This window comes from Bombus vancouverensis, unplaced genomic scaffold, assembly GCF_051014615.1.
Source record: "Bombus vancouverensis nearcticus unplaced genomic scaffold, iyBomVanc1_principal scaffold0022, whole genome shotgun sequence".
In the NCBI taxonomy this organism is placed as follows: domain Eukaryota; kingdom Metazoa; phylum Arthropoda; class Insecta; order Hymenoptera; family Apidae; genus Bombus; species Bombus vancouverensis.
This window is the reverse complement of record NW_027468913.1, coordinates 473,283-488,562: the sequence shown is the minus strand read 5'-3', so window position 1 is coordinate 488,562 and position 15,280 is coordinate 473,283. Positions and strand designations below refer to the sequence as shown.

The 15,280-nt window shown below is 35.1% G+C and overlaps 2 protein-coding genes and 1 long non-coding RNA gene across 8 annotated transcripts in view; 2 read left to right on the top strand and 1 right to left on the bottom strand.

Moving 5' to 3' along the window:
- LOC143304085 (uncharacterized) overlaps positions 1-15,280 on the top strand; it is a 246,164-nt gene that overhangs the window by 81,575 nt on the left and 149,309 nt on the right. The window lies entirely within an intron of this gene.
- On the top strand, positions 4,545-7,219 carry LOC143304080 (survival motor neuron protein-like). 4 transcript variants are annotated; one of them, XM_076626415.1, is made up of 6 exons: positions 4,545-4,607; positions 5,726-5,908; positions 6,034-6,148; positions 6,538-6,835; positions 6,956-7,035; positions 7,104-7,219. In XM_076626415.1, the coding sequence occupies exons 1-6, from the start codon at positions 4,578-4,580 to the stop codon at positions 7,160-7,162; spliced, it is 765 nt and encodes a 254-aa protein (XP_076482530.1). In that variant the 5' UTR covers positions 4,545-4,577; the 3' UTR covers positions 7,163-7,219. The 4 variants fall into 4 exon arrangements, with proteins under 4 accessions (XP_076482530.1, XP_076482528.1, XP_076482529.1 ...); XM_076626413.1 differs by lacking the exon at positions 4,545-4,607 and adding an exon at positions 5,151-5,545; XM_076626414.1 differs by lacking the exon at positions 4,545-4,607 and adding an exon at positions 5,153-5,536.
- On the bottom strand, positions 7,629-14,701 carry LOC143304079 (katanin p60 ATPase-containing subunit A-like 1). 3 transcript variants are annotated; one of them, XR_013060768.1, is made up of 5 exons: positions 10,805-14,701; positions 10,472-10,669; positions 9,935-10,223; positions 9,419-9,712; positions 9,066-9,205 (listed from the first exon to the last, which is right to left on the bottom strand). XR_013060768.1 is itself a non-coding variant. In XM_076626412.1 (4 exons), exons 2-4 carry the CDS (start codon positions 9,668-9,670, stop codon positions 8,495-8,497), a joined length of 813 nt encoding a protein of 270 aa, XP_076482527.1. In that variant the 5' UTR covers positions 9,671-9,712; positions 9,935-10,175; the 3' UTR covers positions 7,629-8,494. The 3 variants fall into 3 exon arrangements, 2 of the variants coding, with proteins under 2 accessions (XP_076482527.1, XP_076482526.1); XM_076626412.1 differs by lacking the exons at positions 10,472-10,669; positions 10,805-14,701 and adding an exon at positions 7,629-8,855 and having other exon boundaries at positions 9,006-9,205; positions 9,935-10,175; XM_076626411.1 differs by lacking the exons at positions 10,472-10,669; positions 10,805-14,701 and adding an exon at positions 7,629-8,855 and having other exon boundaries at positions 9,006-9,205; positions 9,419-9,758; positions 9,935-10,165.

Here is a 15,280-nt window from a genome sequence, read left to right as displayed (position 1 = left end):
GGTTTAGTTAACTAAAGCCCTTCAAACAGACAAACAGTCTTTGTCCCAACTACGGGAAGATAGGGGAGACATATTTTTCAACGAGCGGCGTCTCCCACTAGCAACTTTCCCTCGAGGGCGGCTAGCATCTTTTTCTAACCACCGATATGGAGATTGACCAATTAGCAGCAACGCCAATTTGCCTTACTTTCTGAACGAAGGCTTTTCTCGACGAACCCGATGATCTCGTATCCTTAGACACACCCCATTATAGTTTTCCTCTGTGGCATCATCGGGACGGGAAAGGCATTCTCGCTCGCGATCTCATTGATGAAAGGAGTAACTCTTTACGATCAGTGAATATTACGCGTCCGACTTCGATTTTGTGAGTACGTTCATCTATCATCCCGTCGACCACGGATTCGTTATTGAACCTAGGATCATTGTCATTAGTTTCTCGAGTACCTAACTACCACGGTTACTTGTCCGGTTCTGTAATAATCGTATTTGCACTAGTCAATGTCTTCTCTATTGCATAACGACAACGTGTAACCCAAACGAAGATTCGTTTCACGCCCCTAACCCTAATTCTAATGTAAACCCGACATATATAATAATTCTATATTGAAGAAAATATGAAATTAACATGATACATACATTACTACATAAGTTATATATAAAATATGTATATTATACCCTTGCCTACTGACTGATATGAATTTCTTTCGGTCTCGAATGCGTTAAAAGAGAGCGCAAAGAAGTCGAAATTACTTATTGCAATTAGTAAAACGACCTGAGTGGCAGACAGATACAAGAAAGAAGGAATATTATATTAGCGGAATTTTTATAGCAATTATATAGGGTTTCGATCGCATAATTAATCAGTATCAACTTACCAGTCTTTAACGGAAGGACAAAAAGAAGAGCAGACGGCACACAGACCGCAATCATGATCATTTTCAAGTAGAATCTCAAACTGCCGTACATCTTCGAAAACTTCGTTAGTCGTAAAGGATCAAAGGATGATGTCCGCGCTGCGGAAAATAGATGAGAAGCGGCTATTTCAACAACCACCGTGTAGGTACTGCACTAGCCAGAAGTATCTGCGACAGAAATCAGGATACACTCGTTTTCGCATGGTTGGATCAATTTCGCGTGGGACTAACCTGATTGAACCTAACGCGGGATAATTGCTCAACTCACGACTTTAACCAGCCCGCTTGATTCTCTGTAAATGCTTGAAATTGACGCTTGGATTCTTTCCAGATTAACTAGCTTTGCCCCTCCCACCCTTTATCTATTTTCTTAGATCGACTTAGACTGCCACAACATATTATCTTTCTTCTTTTCTCTTCTTTTCTTTCCTTTTGATCTTTTAAAGCCCTAAATCGCTGGCTATTTTGTATACTATATATTTTGTACACTCAATTACTCTGTAAGTCATAAGTACATATGTTTTACAACGTTATTTGTCATATTTCAGTTAAAATCCAGAAAAGCCAGAAATATATTTTCAGCAGATTTTAACGCTCCCCTGGCAAAGATCTCAAAAACGAGTTGCGGCACAATTTAAAGCGACAAATAGCATCGCGTGTCTCGTTGTGGTAACACACGGTTCGCCAGTTTTTTTTTTTTTTTTGATATCGGTGACTGCCATATTCTCTTGAGTTTCTAAATCGTAAAGATTCTTTCCCCAGGGATTGGTCAACTGTGTATGTCCCCATGCGACGTAACTTGCTTAAGGAACACGAGCCGGTGATATGCAGGCAACGTATAATTGAATATCATTCGCTCTGAAACGCTGAAGTAATGACCAGTGCAGTGGTCCAGTGGTCATATTGAATGCCGCTGGATATATCAGCATTTGGCGACCTAACCCAGAGAAGCAGGAAATATGAAGCCACCGAATACCAATTAACTTCGTAGTTGCACGGTTCACATACCATCATTTCTGAATATGCGAGGACAGTCCTCTTATTGTGCTTTTAATTCTTTTATTTGTTTCATTTTCAGCAAATATACTGGTTTTTTAAATTAAGCTTCTTTTTATACAGAGTTACAGATTATATTAATTTTATATAGAATATATTTAAGAAAGATATTTAATTTTTTGCTAGTTAAGTATTGATCGATTAAGTTACTGTACCTTTGTTCCGATAAATGCGTGCCATTTCCTCGAATCTAATATCATAGCAAATGCCAATACCTATTTTGCAGCCCTTCACATCGAATGTCGTTAGGGAGTTACCTGGACTGAGTGAATCACTCTCTCGAAAAGTAATCTTATTAGGAATGTCGATGTCGAATAGATGTACCTAATAACATAAAAATGTAGTCGCTAATTCTATTGCTGCAACTTTTGTAATTTAATATCAAAGTTACCAACTCCTAAACTTTAATTATTTTTTATTTAATAACTGACAGCGTTTTTATCACTTTCTTTTATTAAAAAATCTTATCATTTAATAATGTTTAAAAAGGAGAAAAAATAAGTATTTTCGTATGTGAAAAATTTATACAACAACAAACACATTACAACAAAAATGGGCGTTTCCCGTATCATAACGTATTTTATAAACCGTAAATTATAGAATTGGTTATAGTATACGTATGTACATATGTATATTCCTAAATTATTCCTAGATAGAGTCACTTTCTTCACCCCAATATTTTCAAATTCAAAGCCATAAAGGAATATATTACTTACCTTTCGGTGTTTTGCTATCAAAGTTCCATCGGGACCCCAAATAGTACAGGTATTGTACAATTTATCGCCCTCTATTTCAGGCATCGTACCACCAACTACATAGATGTTGTTTTCTTTAGCTGCGTTCGATGAAGCAACGCTCGTTTCACCATCAGGAATACTCTCGGCGTATTTTGGAAAGTACTCTGCATTGCAATATTTCAATTAATGAAAAATAACTGTCTTTTGTTCCAACCATAAATTAAATTGAAATGTTTGTCAGTTTTTTATTTTCTAAATTATCAAAATAACTAAGTTTTATATTTCGACTTAATTAAGTATGCAATTACTTAGCTAATAGTATATATAATAAATTGTTTCTACAGGTTCAAAGTGAAAAATGAATATTTAGAAATATTTAATTACGACAATGCTATTTGTGTTAGCATCAGTGGCTTGTTACTCAACGACTTTGCTAGTACTTTTTGAAACATAAAGTTAGTTTTCAATTAACACTTATACTAGAGGCGGAATTATAAATGCAAAATAATTGATAATACTAATTTATAAGTACCTAATTATTAGTATCTTAAAAAATATATTTATACAAAAATCACGATAATCATGAAAATGGGGAAATCCTATATTCTCGAATCAATTCACAATTTATTTTGTATATTAATTAGATTTATGACGGATGAAACGAGAGGGAGAGTTGCGCGTTTCGTCCCGGGACTACCGGTGGACTCGTCAGTAAGGCTATGCCCGGTAGTCCCTGCCTTAGACGTAGAGGGAGTCTCGCTAGGTGCGGTATTTATATCAATCGCTCGTATATTCGACCGCTAGCGAGTTAGACAGACAGACTCGTTGTCGTCGTAGCCCTCTAGTGTTGGCGGTTGGTACCCGCGGATCGCCCGGGAGGTGTTGCGCCGCGTTGATGCCTCGACCTGTCGGCGTCCTGTTGATACCGATCCGCCACAGATTCCGCGCTCATCAGTACGTACTCACTGGCGACATCGAGAAAATGTATCGGCAATTCCTCGTACGACCAGAGGATCGGAAATATCAAACGATATTATGGCGCAGCGCGAGTGGAGAAACAGAAACATATGAGCTTAACACCGTAATACTCTTATCATAGAAATAGAAGCAGTCCTCAATTCCCGCCCGCTAACTCCTATCTCCACCGATCCAAATGATCTCCTAGCCCTCACTCCCGGACATTTCCTCATTGGCGATTCATTAATGTGCTTACGTGATCGAGATTTCAGGGACATTCCATCGAACCGACTCTCCAAATGGCAGCATATCCAACAGCTTAAACAACATTTTTGGAACCGCTGGCATAAGGAGTATTTGAACGAGCTAACCAACCGCAATAAATGGAGCAAGGGTGGACACAGCATCCAAAAGGGCACAATCGTCATCCTCAGAGAGGACAACGTTCCCTCCATGCATTGGCCTCTGGGCCGAGTTATCAAGGTTCATCCAGGTGCCGATGGTGTTGTCACGTAAAATAACAAAACAAAAAAGGAATTTGAGGTAAAAAAATAAAAAAAGAAAACTTTATTTTTTTTCTAACATCAATACACTTTACAATCTACGTCCGAACTCCAGGCGTGACTTTCTAAGACTGACTCTTATGATTTTACTTTCGATCGGATCCGATTACTTTCTTTTGTCATCCCTCAACATCCCCACCGTCCATGCATTTGCTAGGCGTCCGCGATCGTTGCCACTTGCTCTTTCTTCTAGAACCTTCGGTGGAAGGACCGTTGGGATGTTGATGGTTCATTTATGATGGTTCAGCGATATACATTGTCGCCGAGTGCCGCCACATCTTTATCTCTATCGTCAGTCCGTCGGATTTGAAGTATGCCGGTCGTGACATGCTCTTCGGGCCACACGTTTTATGATACAAGACCAGCAAAATGATCAATGTGTAATTTTACATATCTTACATTTTTTTCCAAATGAAATATTGTTTTTATTAAACGTTTAAAACCTCAGGCAACATTTATTTCATCTGATTTCAGTTTTACAAATATATATCTATAATACATATCTGTATAAATTACGGTCTGGTTTTATCAAACAGGGACCGACACTCGCTAGGGAAAACTGCCCAAAAATTGAATGGTAAAAACCAATATGAAAGACAACAAATTTTTCGTTCTGCGGAACAAATAGAAATGAGCAGAGTATCTTTATCTTTATCTGAGACATTCAAAGCGTATCACGCATACGCTAAACCTGAAGAAAACTTTCTTGTCTTCCATGTTCATTTTTCCCTTTCCATTTCCGAACGGTTTCTTCTATATTTATTTATATGTCCGTGATTGATGCTATTGACAACATACAACTAAGGGGAAATACGAATAGTAATAGATAGATGTATAATTCATTATGCAATTTTATAGAATTAAATCTTATTTATCTTCAGATATAAAAACTATATTTACCAGCTGAAACACTAACGCATATGCAGTATAATATAATCTACTTAACAATCTCGTTTTAGTTATAATATGTGATTAATTCTTTTGCTATTTCGCTATAAACAGTTTCTTGTGCATACAATATTTTTTTATAGTATTCTAATATATTGTTAGATATTGTAAAGAAAGTAAAATACAGTTATTGAAGTTTGGGAACATTCAATGTTAACCTTGCTTCAAAAAATAATCTTTCGAATGAATGGGGAATAGATTTTTAGTATTATAGTTGGTATAATGTCATCATTGTTTACAATGTGTTAGAGTTAAAGAAATGAGACAAATTAATATTTCAGAAGCAAATTCAATATTTAAATGATGTTATTTTAAAATGGCAGATAATATGAATGTTCTTTTTATACGAGGAAATGGAAACGTATGTATGGTAATGGAAACGTAATGGTTTTAACATTATTTTAGTACAAGATTTTAGCATAATAGTAATTAACAGTATCCACTACCTTTTAGTCAATTTTTGAAAAATGACATATATGATAATTTGCAACAGTTTGATAATAAAATACTTGTATCAATATTAATAACGTATAATTTGCTATCTCAAAAGGATACAGACACAGCCAATGATAATGTTTGGGATGATAGTGCATTAATAGAAGCATATGATAAAGCAATAAATTTAGCAAAAGAAGAAGTTATCAAGCGAATGGGAATGGATGTTGGAAATTCTCAACCGAAAGAAGACCTACAAAATCTTAAGCAGCCTAAACACGCAAGTAAATTACACAAGGTTGTGATTTTGATAGAATATTACAAATTTGATACAGAATATTATTAAATATATTGATTAAGAAGCAAATTATTTTATTTTGCTATTTACTTATATTTATTTGTATACACATCTTTTCTCTATAGAAATGGATCATAGGAGCACCTTATCGTGCAATATACTCAGAGGATGGAGAAATTTATGAAGCTATAATATCAAAAATTTACGAAAACAATGGCACGTGTGTTGTAAAATTTGTAGGTAATACCTTTAGCATGATGGTTATGTCAATTAAGAAATGTACTAAAAATACATATATATATATGAAGTAAAGGCTTTCGCATAGTCTATCACAGTGTCATTCAGCAGGTCCTTAACTGGGCAGGAGTACCTGTCAATGTCTATGGGGAGACCCGTGGGATATAGGGTCATGAACCATAAACATGCATGTTACTTATTGTTCATTATTAGCTGCTTGGAATATAATTCTCCTCATTAGACGAGTGATTATTACTACATATATCAAGGCAAACATTTATACATATACATTTATGCATGGGAAATTCTAATACATTGCCTGTAAGGACAGTAACTGAATGGCATTCAGTAATTCTATTAAATGACAAAAATTTTTTTTACTCTGTGTTTAGGCTATGGTAATACAGAGAAAGTCGAGTTGAGTTCTCTTTTAGAATCAGAAGGTTTGCAAAGTCAAATAGCACAACGAAAGAAAGCTTTGGAAGAGAAATTCAATGAAGAGAACGATGAGACTTGTGAGACTAATTTTTCTACAAATATAAATTCGAAAAAATATAATGTAGAAAAAATGGATTGTGACTCTGAAGAAGCAAATGCTTATAAACATCACTTCATACCGGGACCATCTTTCAATTCGATGACTGATATAATGCCACCTGCACCTCCTTTACCACCACAATTAATGGCCAAGTAAGTACAATTTAAAAATTCTAATGGAATGCTGAATACTTCTAATATTAATAAGTAATTTGGAATAAGTTTAACATTTTATTTGGAAAAAAAATACGAAATTTTAATAAAATGTACTAGATTACCAGATAATGATACAGACGCACTTTCAAGTATGTTGATGTCATGGTATATTAGTGGTTATATGGTATATTACACAGGTAATTATTTCATATAAGTATTTTATTGTATATTAAATTTTCAATGGACTATGTTATTTCTTTTGTAGGTTATTATCATGGTTTGAAACAAGCAAGAAACAATCAAGAGAACAGGAAGAACTGTTGATTATATCAATTTTTTCAATAACAATATAACAATAATATAAGATATAATAAAATATAAAACTCATTGTATTTATTTACTTCAATTATTTGAAATAAAGAACAGCTTTATTTTCATATAAGACTTTAAGACTTTTTTAAAAATAATTACTAAGATAAGAAAACATAAAAAACATATTTTTGATAAAATACACTCACATATATATGTCGGGTTATCATTAGCATTTAAGGCGCGTAATGATCCTTCGTTTGAATTAGCCATTGTTTTACGAAACAGAGAATATATTTACGCGAATAAACAAGATTTTACAAAATATTATGAATAATGAGTTTAATAAATAATAAGATTAACAAACGATAAGTTTAACTAATAATTAGATTAAAGATTAATAAGTTTAACGAACAATAAGAGGAACGAATAATATGTCTTACGAATAATGAATTTAACGTATAATGAGATTAACGATTGATAGGTTTCACGAATAATGAATTTAATTAACGCTATTAACAATGTTCCGGGGTTCAAACGAATCCACGGTCAACGGGATAACTCTTTACTATGTGTAGAATAATTTTAAACACAAAATACAATTGCTGAGACACTCGGTAAATTGCTCGATGTATCACTTTCCAAGGCGATCACACGAATGAATATCTGATGAAAATCTTTTTCGCTATACGACTGCATTTGTTTGTTATATGCTCGCTGGAAACATCGAGAAGGTTCCAATCGTTGTTGCTAGGCAATTTCTGTCAAAAGTTTGTTGTATACTCTTTGGAAACATCGAGAAAGATTCAAACGCCGTTACTAGGCAGTTTCTGTCTGGAGATTGATTCCTAATACAACGTGTGTCCCATTATATCGACATCTCTAAAGTACAATTCTATGTGATTTCTAGGGAGAACAATACAACCGATCCACACCTTCGTCAGGCAAAACGTTTATCCCGTGACCGTGGCTACGTTCGGCGACCAGTTGTCACCTCGAACCCACTTTCGCTTTCACAAATATCAAACAATTACAAATGACAATTGCTTAATTACAGTTATGATAAAATCTAGGCTAAAGCATTAGAAGGCTTCCTCAAAATTGCAAAGGGAAGGCTCCGGTTTTCCTTTCATCTCCGACATATATAATACAAGGATATAATACAACCGAATATTTTAAACTTAGCCTATAGCGCGTGCGCGCACACACACGCACACACATGACACACATGACACACATGCGCGCACACACATGCGCGCATACACACATGCACACACATGCGAATGATTTCTCGAACGATAATCCATTTATTTATATTTTTCAATATCTGTCCTTACGATTGCGTATTTATTTGTTCCACGTATCATATTTATCTATTTGCATAACTGTAGGTGACATTTTTTTAAACAATTTTGCTAATATTTCATAACTTTTTAATTCATATTTCAAAGTGGTAACAGGTGTTTCTTTCTTTTCAAGTCTCCTCCATATCGGGCTTATTTCTAGTAACCACGCTTGCTTACAAAGCAATTTTATATCTGCACAAGAATATCTTTCAGTATATTTTACTATGTGGTTTACAATGTCTGTATTTTCTAATAAGTGGTTGCTAAGGTATAATTTGAATATACCAAGTCGAGCAACTTCATTGGGTAATGATACGTATATTTGCTTTTCGAGACGCCTGAGTAAAGCTGCATCAATGTCCCTAATAACATATTTACAATAAATATTATCGTTCTATTATACTAATAATAATGAAGGAATACTTCAAACAACACAATAACATATTTGGAATTTGGAGAAATATTACGATATTTTCTACTTAGAAAACATTGAAATAACGTGATATACGTACCAAGGGGAATTAGTTGTAGCCAGAAGAACTACATTAGAATTCTCATTAGACACTAATCCATCCAATCTAGAAAGAAGTTCTGATCTGAATCTCTTTGCAGGTTCAGACAATATACAGTCTCCTTTATTTGTGGCGATCCAGTCAATCTCGTCGATAAAAATAATTGTAGGCGAATGACTATAGGCAAGTTCAAATAAAACCTGTTCAGTTTAACAAATGTATTATTCATTAAATATTATATTCGAAATTCCTTAAATTCATTGCCTCATCACGAATATGATATCATTTCGTTTTCTAAACAACTATTCTATTTATATATAAATGACGAAAAATAAAATCAAATCTTTTTATACCTAGAATCTCTCCTTCATAGACAAAGGAACAAAGAAACTTACAGAGACAAAGCAACTTACACGTATATACTTCTCGGAATCGCCTCTCCATTTGCTGACCAATGAGCTGGCAGTTATGTTAAAAAAGGTGCAATGGCATTCTGTCGCGACTGCCTTCGCTAACATCGTTTTCCCTGTTTTGTATATTTCTTGTAAACACGTACAGAAATGAAAAGAATGCGAGTATCTTTCCTGTACCAGGTGGGCCGTACAGCAAAATACCTTTCCAGGGGGAAAACGGGCCATCAAAAAAGATAGGATACTTAAGGGCATACACAACGGCCTCCTTAACAGCGGTTTTACATTCTTCTAGGCCTATAACGTCATCCCAATGTACATTTAATTTGTTTACTATGATCTCCTGTGACGATACAAAGATAAAATGGCGTCTTCTCTATATTAAGTAAGTGTTACGTAATTTGGTATTTGAAGCGTTACTGAAATCACGTCATCGTCGATATACGTTGAACGGTTTATCGACGGGAATTTTATCGTTTAAAAGCTTTGCGATACGTATATTAATCGAAAATAACTTACGCATGAGATGTCCTCAGCAATCTTTCGTAATTCCGGATTATCTGAATAAAGCTTTTCAATGCATTTCAATATCTTCGATTGCATGGATTGTTCCATTGGGACGTTAAATAGCTCTTCTGATGAACGTCCATCACTCTCATTGGGAAATATCGACGTCACTGTCATTCCGAGATTAATATGATTCGTATTGTCATCAGTTATCTTCTGCTGTAGATTCGTCTCTTTCACAGGCTCACTTCTCGCTTGTTTACTAATAGATTTGGCTTTTGTCTCAATACTTCTACAAACACTGGATCATATTGTAATACGATACGTTGAATACGATACGTTGAATACGATACGTTGAATACGATACGTTGAATACGATACGTTGAATACGATACGCTGAATACGATACGTTGAATACGATACGTTGAATACGATACGTTGAATACGATACGTTGAATACGATACGTTGAATACGATACGTTGAATACGATACGTTGAATACGATACGTTGAATACCGTTTAATATCGTTAAATAATTTAAATTCTTACGTTTTGCTTGCATTTGTCACTTCCCTCGTCATTTCCCTTCCAGTTATTTTCTTACACAATATGGGATATTTTTGAAATTTCATCTTGTAATAATTTTCATACTCTGCAACGATAATTTCCAAATCGATGTTGTCGCAGACCCGATGTTCGGGAGATAGACGAGCTTCCCGGAATAATACATCGCTAATGTCTATATACCTAAAGAAATGTAGTTTTTAATTAATTATAGTTTTTAATCGATTAAAAATATTTTTCGCAATGACTGAACACTATAAGATAACCATCAAACAACTGTTTTATCTCTAGGTAATACAGGCAAAAGAATGTATTTACTATATAAATCCTCGAAGATAATTTCTTGTCTTCTGCTCTTTAATTTCCAATTTTTAGATGGATAAGAATAATTTGAATTTATATTTCATATATTTGTTTATAACTAGTTAATCTACATTATCGATTGAGTTATTCTTAACTACTGAATTACCGATGTCGAATTTTCAAATTTGGTTTCGCCTTCTCTTTCCACGATGTCCACTGATTTCTATTTCGATTGGTCACTGACACTATTCAAGAGAATTGGAACTAGGAATATATTTTAATTATAATATACTCACCCATTGTGTTCCAAATAATAACATACAAGGTATAATATGTTCCGATGACGTTCCGAAATACGACTCTCCTCCTAATATAATTATTTTTTCATTACAATAATATAAGTTTTTTCATGTAATTTTTTGTTACATTTGCGAATTCAACGAGTTACACATGATTTTTCATGAAACACGAACGTTAAAAATATTTGATACAGCCTAATTATAAAAATTGTTAGAAGCAAAAGTCATAGATACTATGTGCGAGTATCGCATGAAACGAACAGCTATTAAGAGAACTGCAGCAATATTACAAATCAAATAACAAAACACACTCGTCTGTGACGTGGAAATTCTAAAATCTAAAATCTAAAATCTAGAATATTCCTTACCTTTTTTCGCAGATTATAAAATATCTTATTCATACTACCTTGCATCGATAAATCACCGTTCATAGTGACACTTTCAAATCGCCTATCGTTTCTCAATGGATACGAGAATTTCCGTTTATTACTTTAAAAACAACCCGTCCATTACGTTTCTCTTAAAAAATTCTTTCAACTCCGTTGAAAACCGAGCATCAAACAAGAGACAAACGATTTGTTGCCATGGAAATGTTTGGTTCACACATAAGCAACGCACAAATATAATGATAGAATAGCTGAGTGTGTGTACTGTATAGTAAGATGGATGCAACATGGAAATAGAAAGAGAACACCATGTATAGATACTTCCTGTCCTTGTTTAATGAGGCATGCACACTAGTGGACACTGACGCTGCTCGTATACCCCTGTTACATATTTCCTGTACAAGTGCGCGTCATTAGACAAGGACGGAACATCCTCTCTCTACTTCTCTATCGCGTTTTTAGTTCGCTCACGCGCTCTGTACTTATATCTATTACATTTCCACCATAAGCAGCGGCCGTGCAGTGACTTACAAAAGTTCCGAACGGTTCCATCCTGGGCGGACGGTTAATTGCGTTCGGTACTTCGAGGCAGGAAGGTGAGTACAGAATCGCTCCTCTTAGTACTCTTATTAGAAGTGTTATCATCGAATATAAGTTTTTTCAATAAATTCTTATCGTTTTACAATCTTTCTAGAATACAATGACGTCAGCAATCGATCATTTTCGCGAATTTATTGTAAATTAATTGGGGGAATATCTGGAGTTCTTTATCGGTTTCGACTGTAAAATCAGCAACTATTCGAATTTTTCATTCATAATTGTGACGTTTTCGACTCTTCCGTTGCCAAGACCCTCTTGAGAGATTTTTGGCACGTTCCATCACCCTTGTTAAACGAGTGCACATTGGTGGATATATTGATTTTAAAAACCAATACGTGAACGAGGTTTATTATCTCACTGGGACAAAGAAATCCGTTTTATTCGCGAATTTTCCGTGTTTCTTCTTAATTTTCGTGAGTGTCTGGCGCGGAGCATTATTTGAATGAACTTTTCATCGTTCAGATTATATTTCGTTTAAAAAGATTGAAATTGATGTCGAGAAGAAATGAAACAAGGTGCTCGGGCATTCCATCGTTTCCCGGGGAAAGAGAAATATGAAAAAAACGGTCGTTCTTCCTTCTGCCATTTTCGTCCATTACCAAAATGGTATGACCCAAATGTCCCGGGTCGTGAATCAATCAAGCGAATTTTGAATAATTTTTGAATAATATCCAGTTAATAATTTGTGAAACAAATTAATTTCATTTTATCGTTGGAAACAAATTAGTTGGATTTTTCTTTCTTTAGCAGTTTTCGCCGGAGTTGACCTGACGTGCTATTTCAGTTTCCATCTTCGCTTCTCGAAACTTCCAACGTCCTTGGTGTTGGAGTCTCCTTGCCCAGGTGAGTACATAGCTTCTAGATACTCGTCGCTGTTCATCCTTACGAGCCTCTCGAGCTTTAGTTGTCAATTGTTATCGTTAAAAGAAGAGAAGCTCGCGCCAGATGTTATCGAACAAATCGTTTATTCTCGAAAAGTTCGAACTTGTTCGTTGCGTTTGAATATATATGGACGGACTCCATTTTTCATGACATCTTCATGATTTGTCATGTCGTGAGTATAGCTTCTGACTACCATATGTTTGTGATTTATGTGAAATTTGACCACTATACCGTGATAGAAAAATATTTCCAATGAATTATAAATATTTTACATTGTGAATTATAAATATTTGTTACAAATTATATCGTACTTGAGGTGAAAATGAACCATATATCTGCTTATGGAATACGAGGTAGTAAATCATTCGAAACATAATAACGATTAATTAAGCACATATACAATAACGTTTACGAATGAATATTGCGAATTATTGTATGGCTTTAATGCGGTATTTAATGTTTTGATTGCGGTCTTTGAAATGGTATCATAGGTGCTGATATAATATCGCGCGAAAAAGGAAAGACCAGTGGTTAATATTGCAGGTGCACCAGTGCGTTGCGCTCGTCGGGGGTGGTTTTGACGCCGGTGCCGAGGAGAGACGCAGAACGTGTTCGATCGACCCGCAAACGTAGCCCGTGCTCATACTGCGACAGAGTTCGTTTCAGTTAGGCTCAGTCGCTGTTTGTCCGTCGACAGCGTATAGTCGCGTCGGCCTACGATTCCTTTTTTCTTCTTGTTTCTTGCGAACTCTCTCGCAACAGCCGTTCTATACGTACGCCGCCAGTATATCGCGTGATCATCGTTCCCGTTGCTTCCCTTACCCTCTCACGTCCTTCGAAGAAGACCTTCCTTTGGTTTTTCCTTGTTTGGAGGGAATTCATCGCTCGGACACATGGACTGCGAAGCACGAGGGTTGATCGAGGCATCAGCGTGATGTACTTTTCAGGTTTCATATTTTCTCTATGATACTTTCTAAGGAGAATTTGGAAGATATACATTTTTAGGAAATAAAGGTTTTTATGGAGTCATCGATAGGTTAGAATTTAATTAACTCTCTTATAACAGGTATTCCAATTTTTTAATATATAAATTTAGTTTCCTCTATGGTGTTAGAGAACATAATGCGGGCATTTTATGATATAACGAATATATTCGTATATATTTTAGTTTATTCATTCGTCAAATTTCCCTAGTAGGCCGGCCTGCAGCTCACATGCAGCACTTAGTAAAAATTTGTTTTGTTAGAGGTTGGCCATTCTTCTTGCTATAAAAATATCGTGAAGTCATATTATATGATAAAGCACCTTCTGAAAGCTAGATGCTCGATAACGAGCCTAATGATTCTCGGTAGTTTGTAATGTCAAGCTTTGAATTGGCGAGATCGCTCTGCTGTCAAACCGCCGTCCAGCGACGACCACATTCTTGAACCACGTTCAAGGGGTATATCACGCTACAGAAACCATCAAAGGGTTTGCAAGTTAGTTGCCTTTTAGAAGTGGGGCAGTTGGTTGTTACATGTAATCCGTAGTTGCTGGCTGTTCTCCTTAGTCGCCATACATCATAGAGACGACAGTTATAGTCGCCAGTTGTCCTTGCTAATGGTTGCTTGTTGTCGCTAGTTAGTTCTCGTTATCGTTATGTATTCCATCAATCACGCGAAATTTAACGTATGGGAATTTATTCTTCTTTATTCTTTCTGTAGGGAGATTTTTTAAGACAAGGAAAATATAGAATATTTTAAGACGACGGTAAGGTTTGAATTTAAGTAACTGTTTTATGATACAACAAAGTGGAAAAACGATTTAATTTTATAAAGTTTAAGGTAATTTTTTAAAAAACTTCGAATTTAAAAGATTCAAATAGATATCTTAAACATAATTAAACCCTCCATATCGTAAGAAATTAAATGAAATTGCGCAAGAAAGTTAATACATTTAATGTATTATTTTAAACATTTATTTAAAAACATTTATTTAAAATTTAAGTGCAGGCGTTGACGCGCGCGCGCCATTCGAAGCATTTGTCAGTTCGTTACATCTGCGGTAAAAGTTGTAACTACGAAGAAGCTTAACATATGGTGCGTCTCAAGATGACAGTAAAAAGTATTAAGAGATTTTTCGAGATTTTTTCTTTTAAGTTTCCAAGTACTTTTTCTATTTAACTTCTTTTTTTTGCATTTTCTCACAATATTCGATAAATAGAGACGAAATATGACAGTTCTTAGTTCGGGGATTTATTGGTTCGAAAGTTACTTCAAAAGTGTTTCTGGAGTTCCTGCGGTTAATACTTTTAAACTACTGAGTACGACTTATTCCGTATGGCT

Bases quoted from the DNA above. Each gene is read 5' to 3' on its own strand.
- LOC143304080 (XM_076626413.1), top strand. From the start codon at position 5,492: ATGGCAGATAATATGAATGTTCTTTTTATACGAGGAAATGGAAACGTA. The intron at 6,149-6,537 runs GTAATACCTTTA...CTCTGTGTTTAG, and splicing joins GTGTGTTGTAAAATTTGTAG to GCTATGGTAATACAGAGAAA. The intron at 7,036-7,103 runs GTAATTATTTCA...TTTCTTTTGTAG, and splicing joins TTATATGGTATATTACACAG to GTTATTATCATGGTTTGAAA.
- LOC143304079 (XM_076626412.1), bottom strand. From the start codon at position 9,670: ATGCCCTTAAGTATCCTATCTTTTTTGATGGCCCGTTTTCCCCCTGGA. The intron at 9,206-9,418 runs GTAAGTTGCTTT...TAAACTGAACAG, and splicing joins ATTCCGAGAAGTATATACGT to GTTTTATTTGAACTTGCCTA. The intron at 8,856-9,005 runs GTACGTATATCA...ATATGTTATTAG, and splicing joins GCTACAACTAATTCCCCTTG to GGACATTGATGCAGCTTTAC.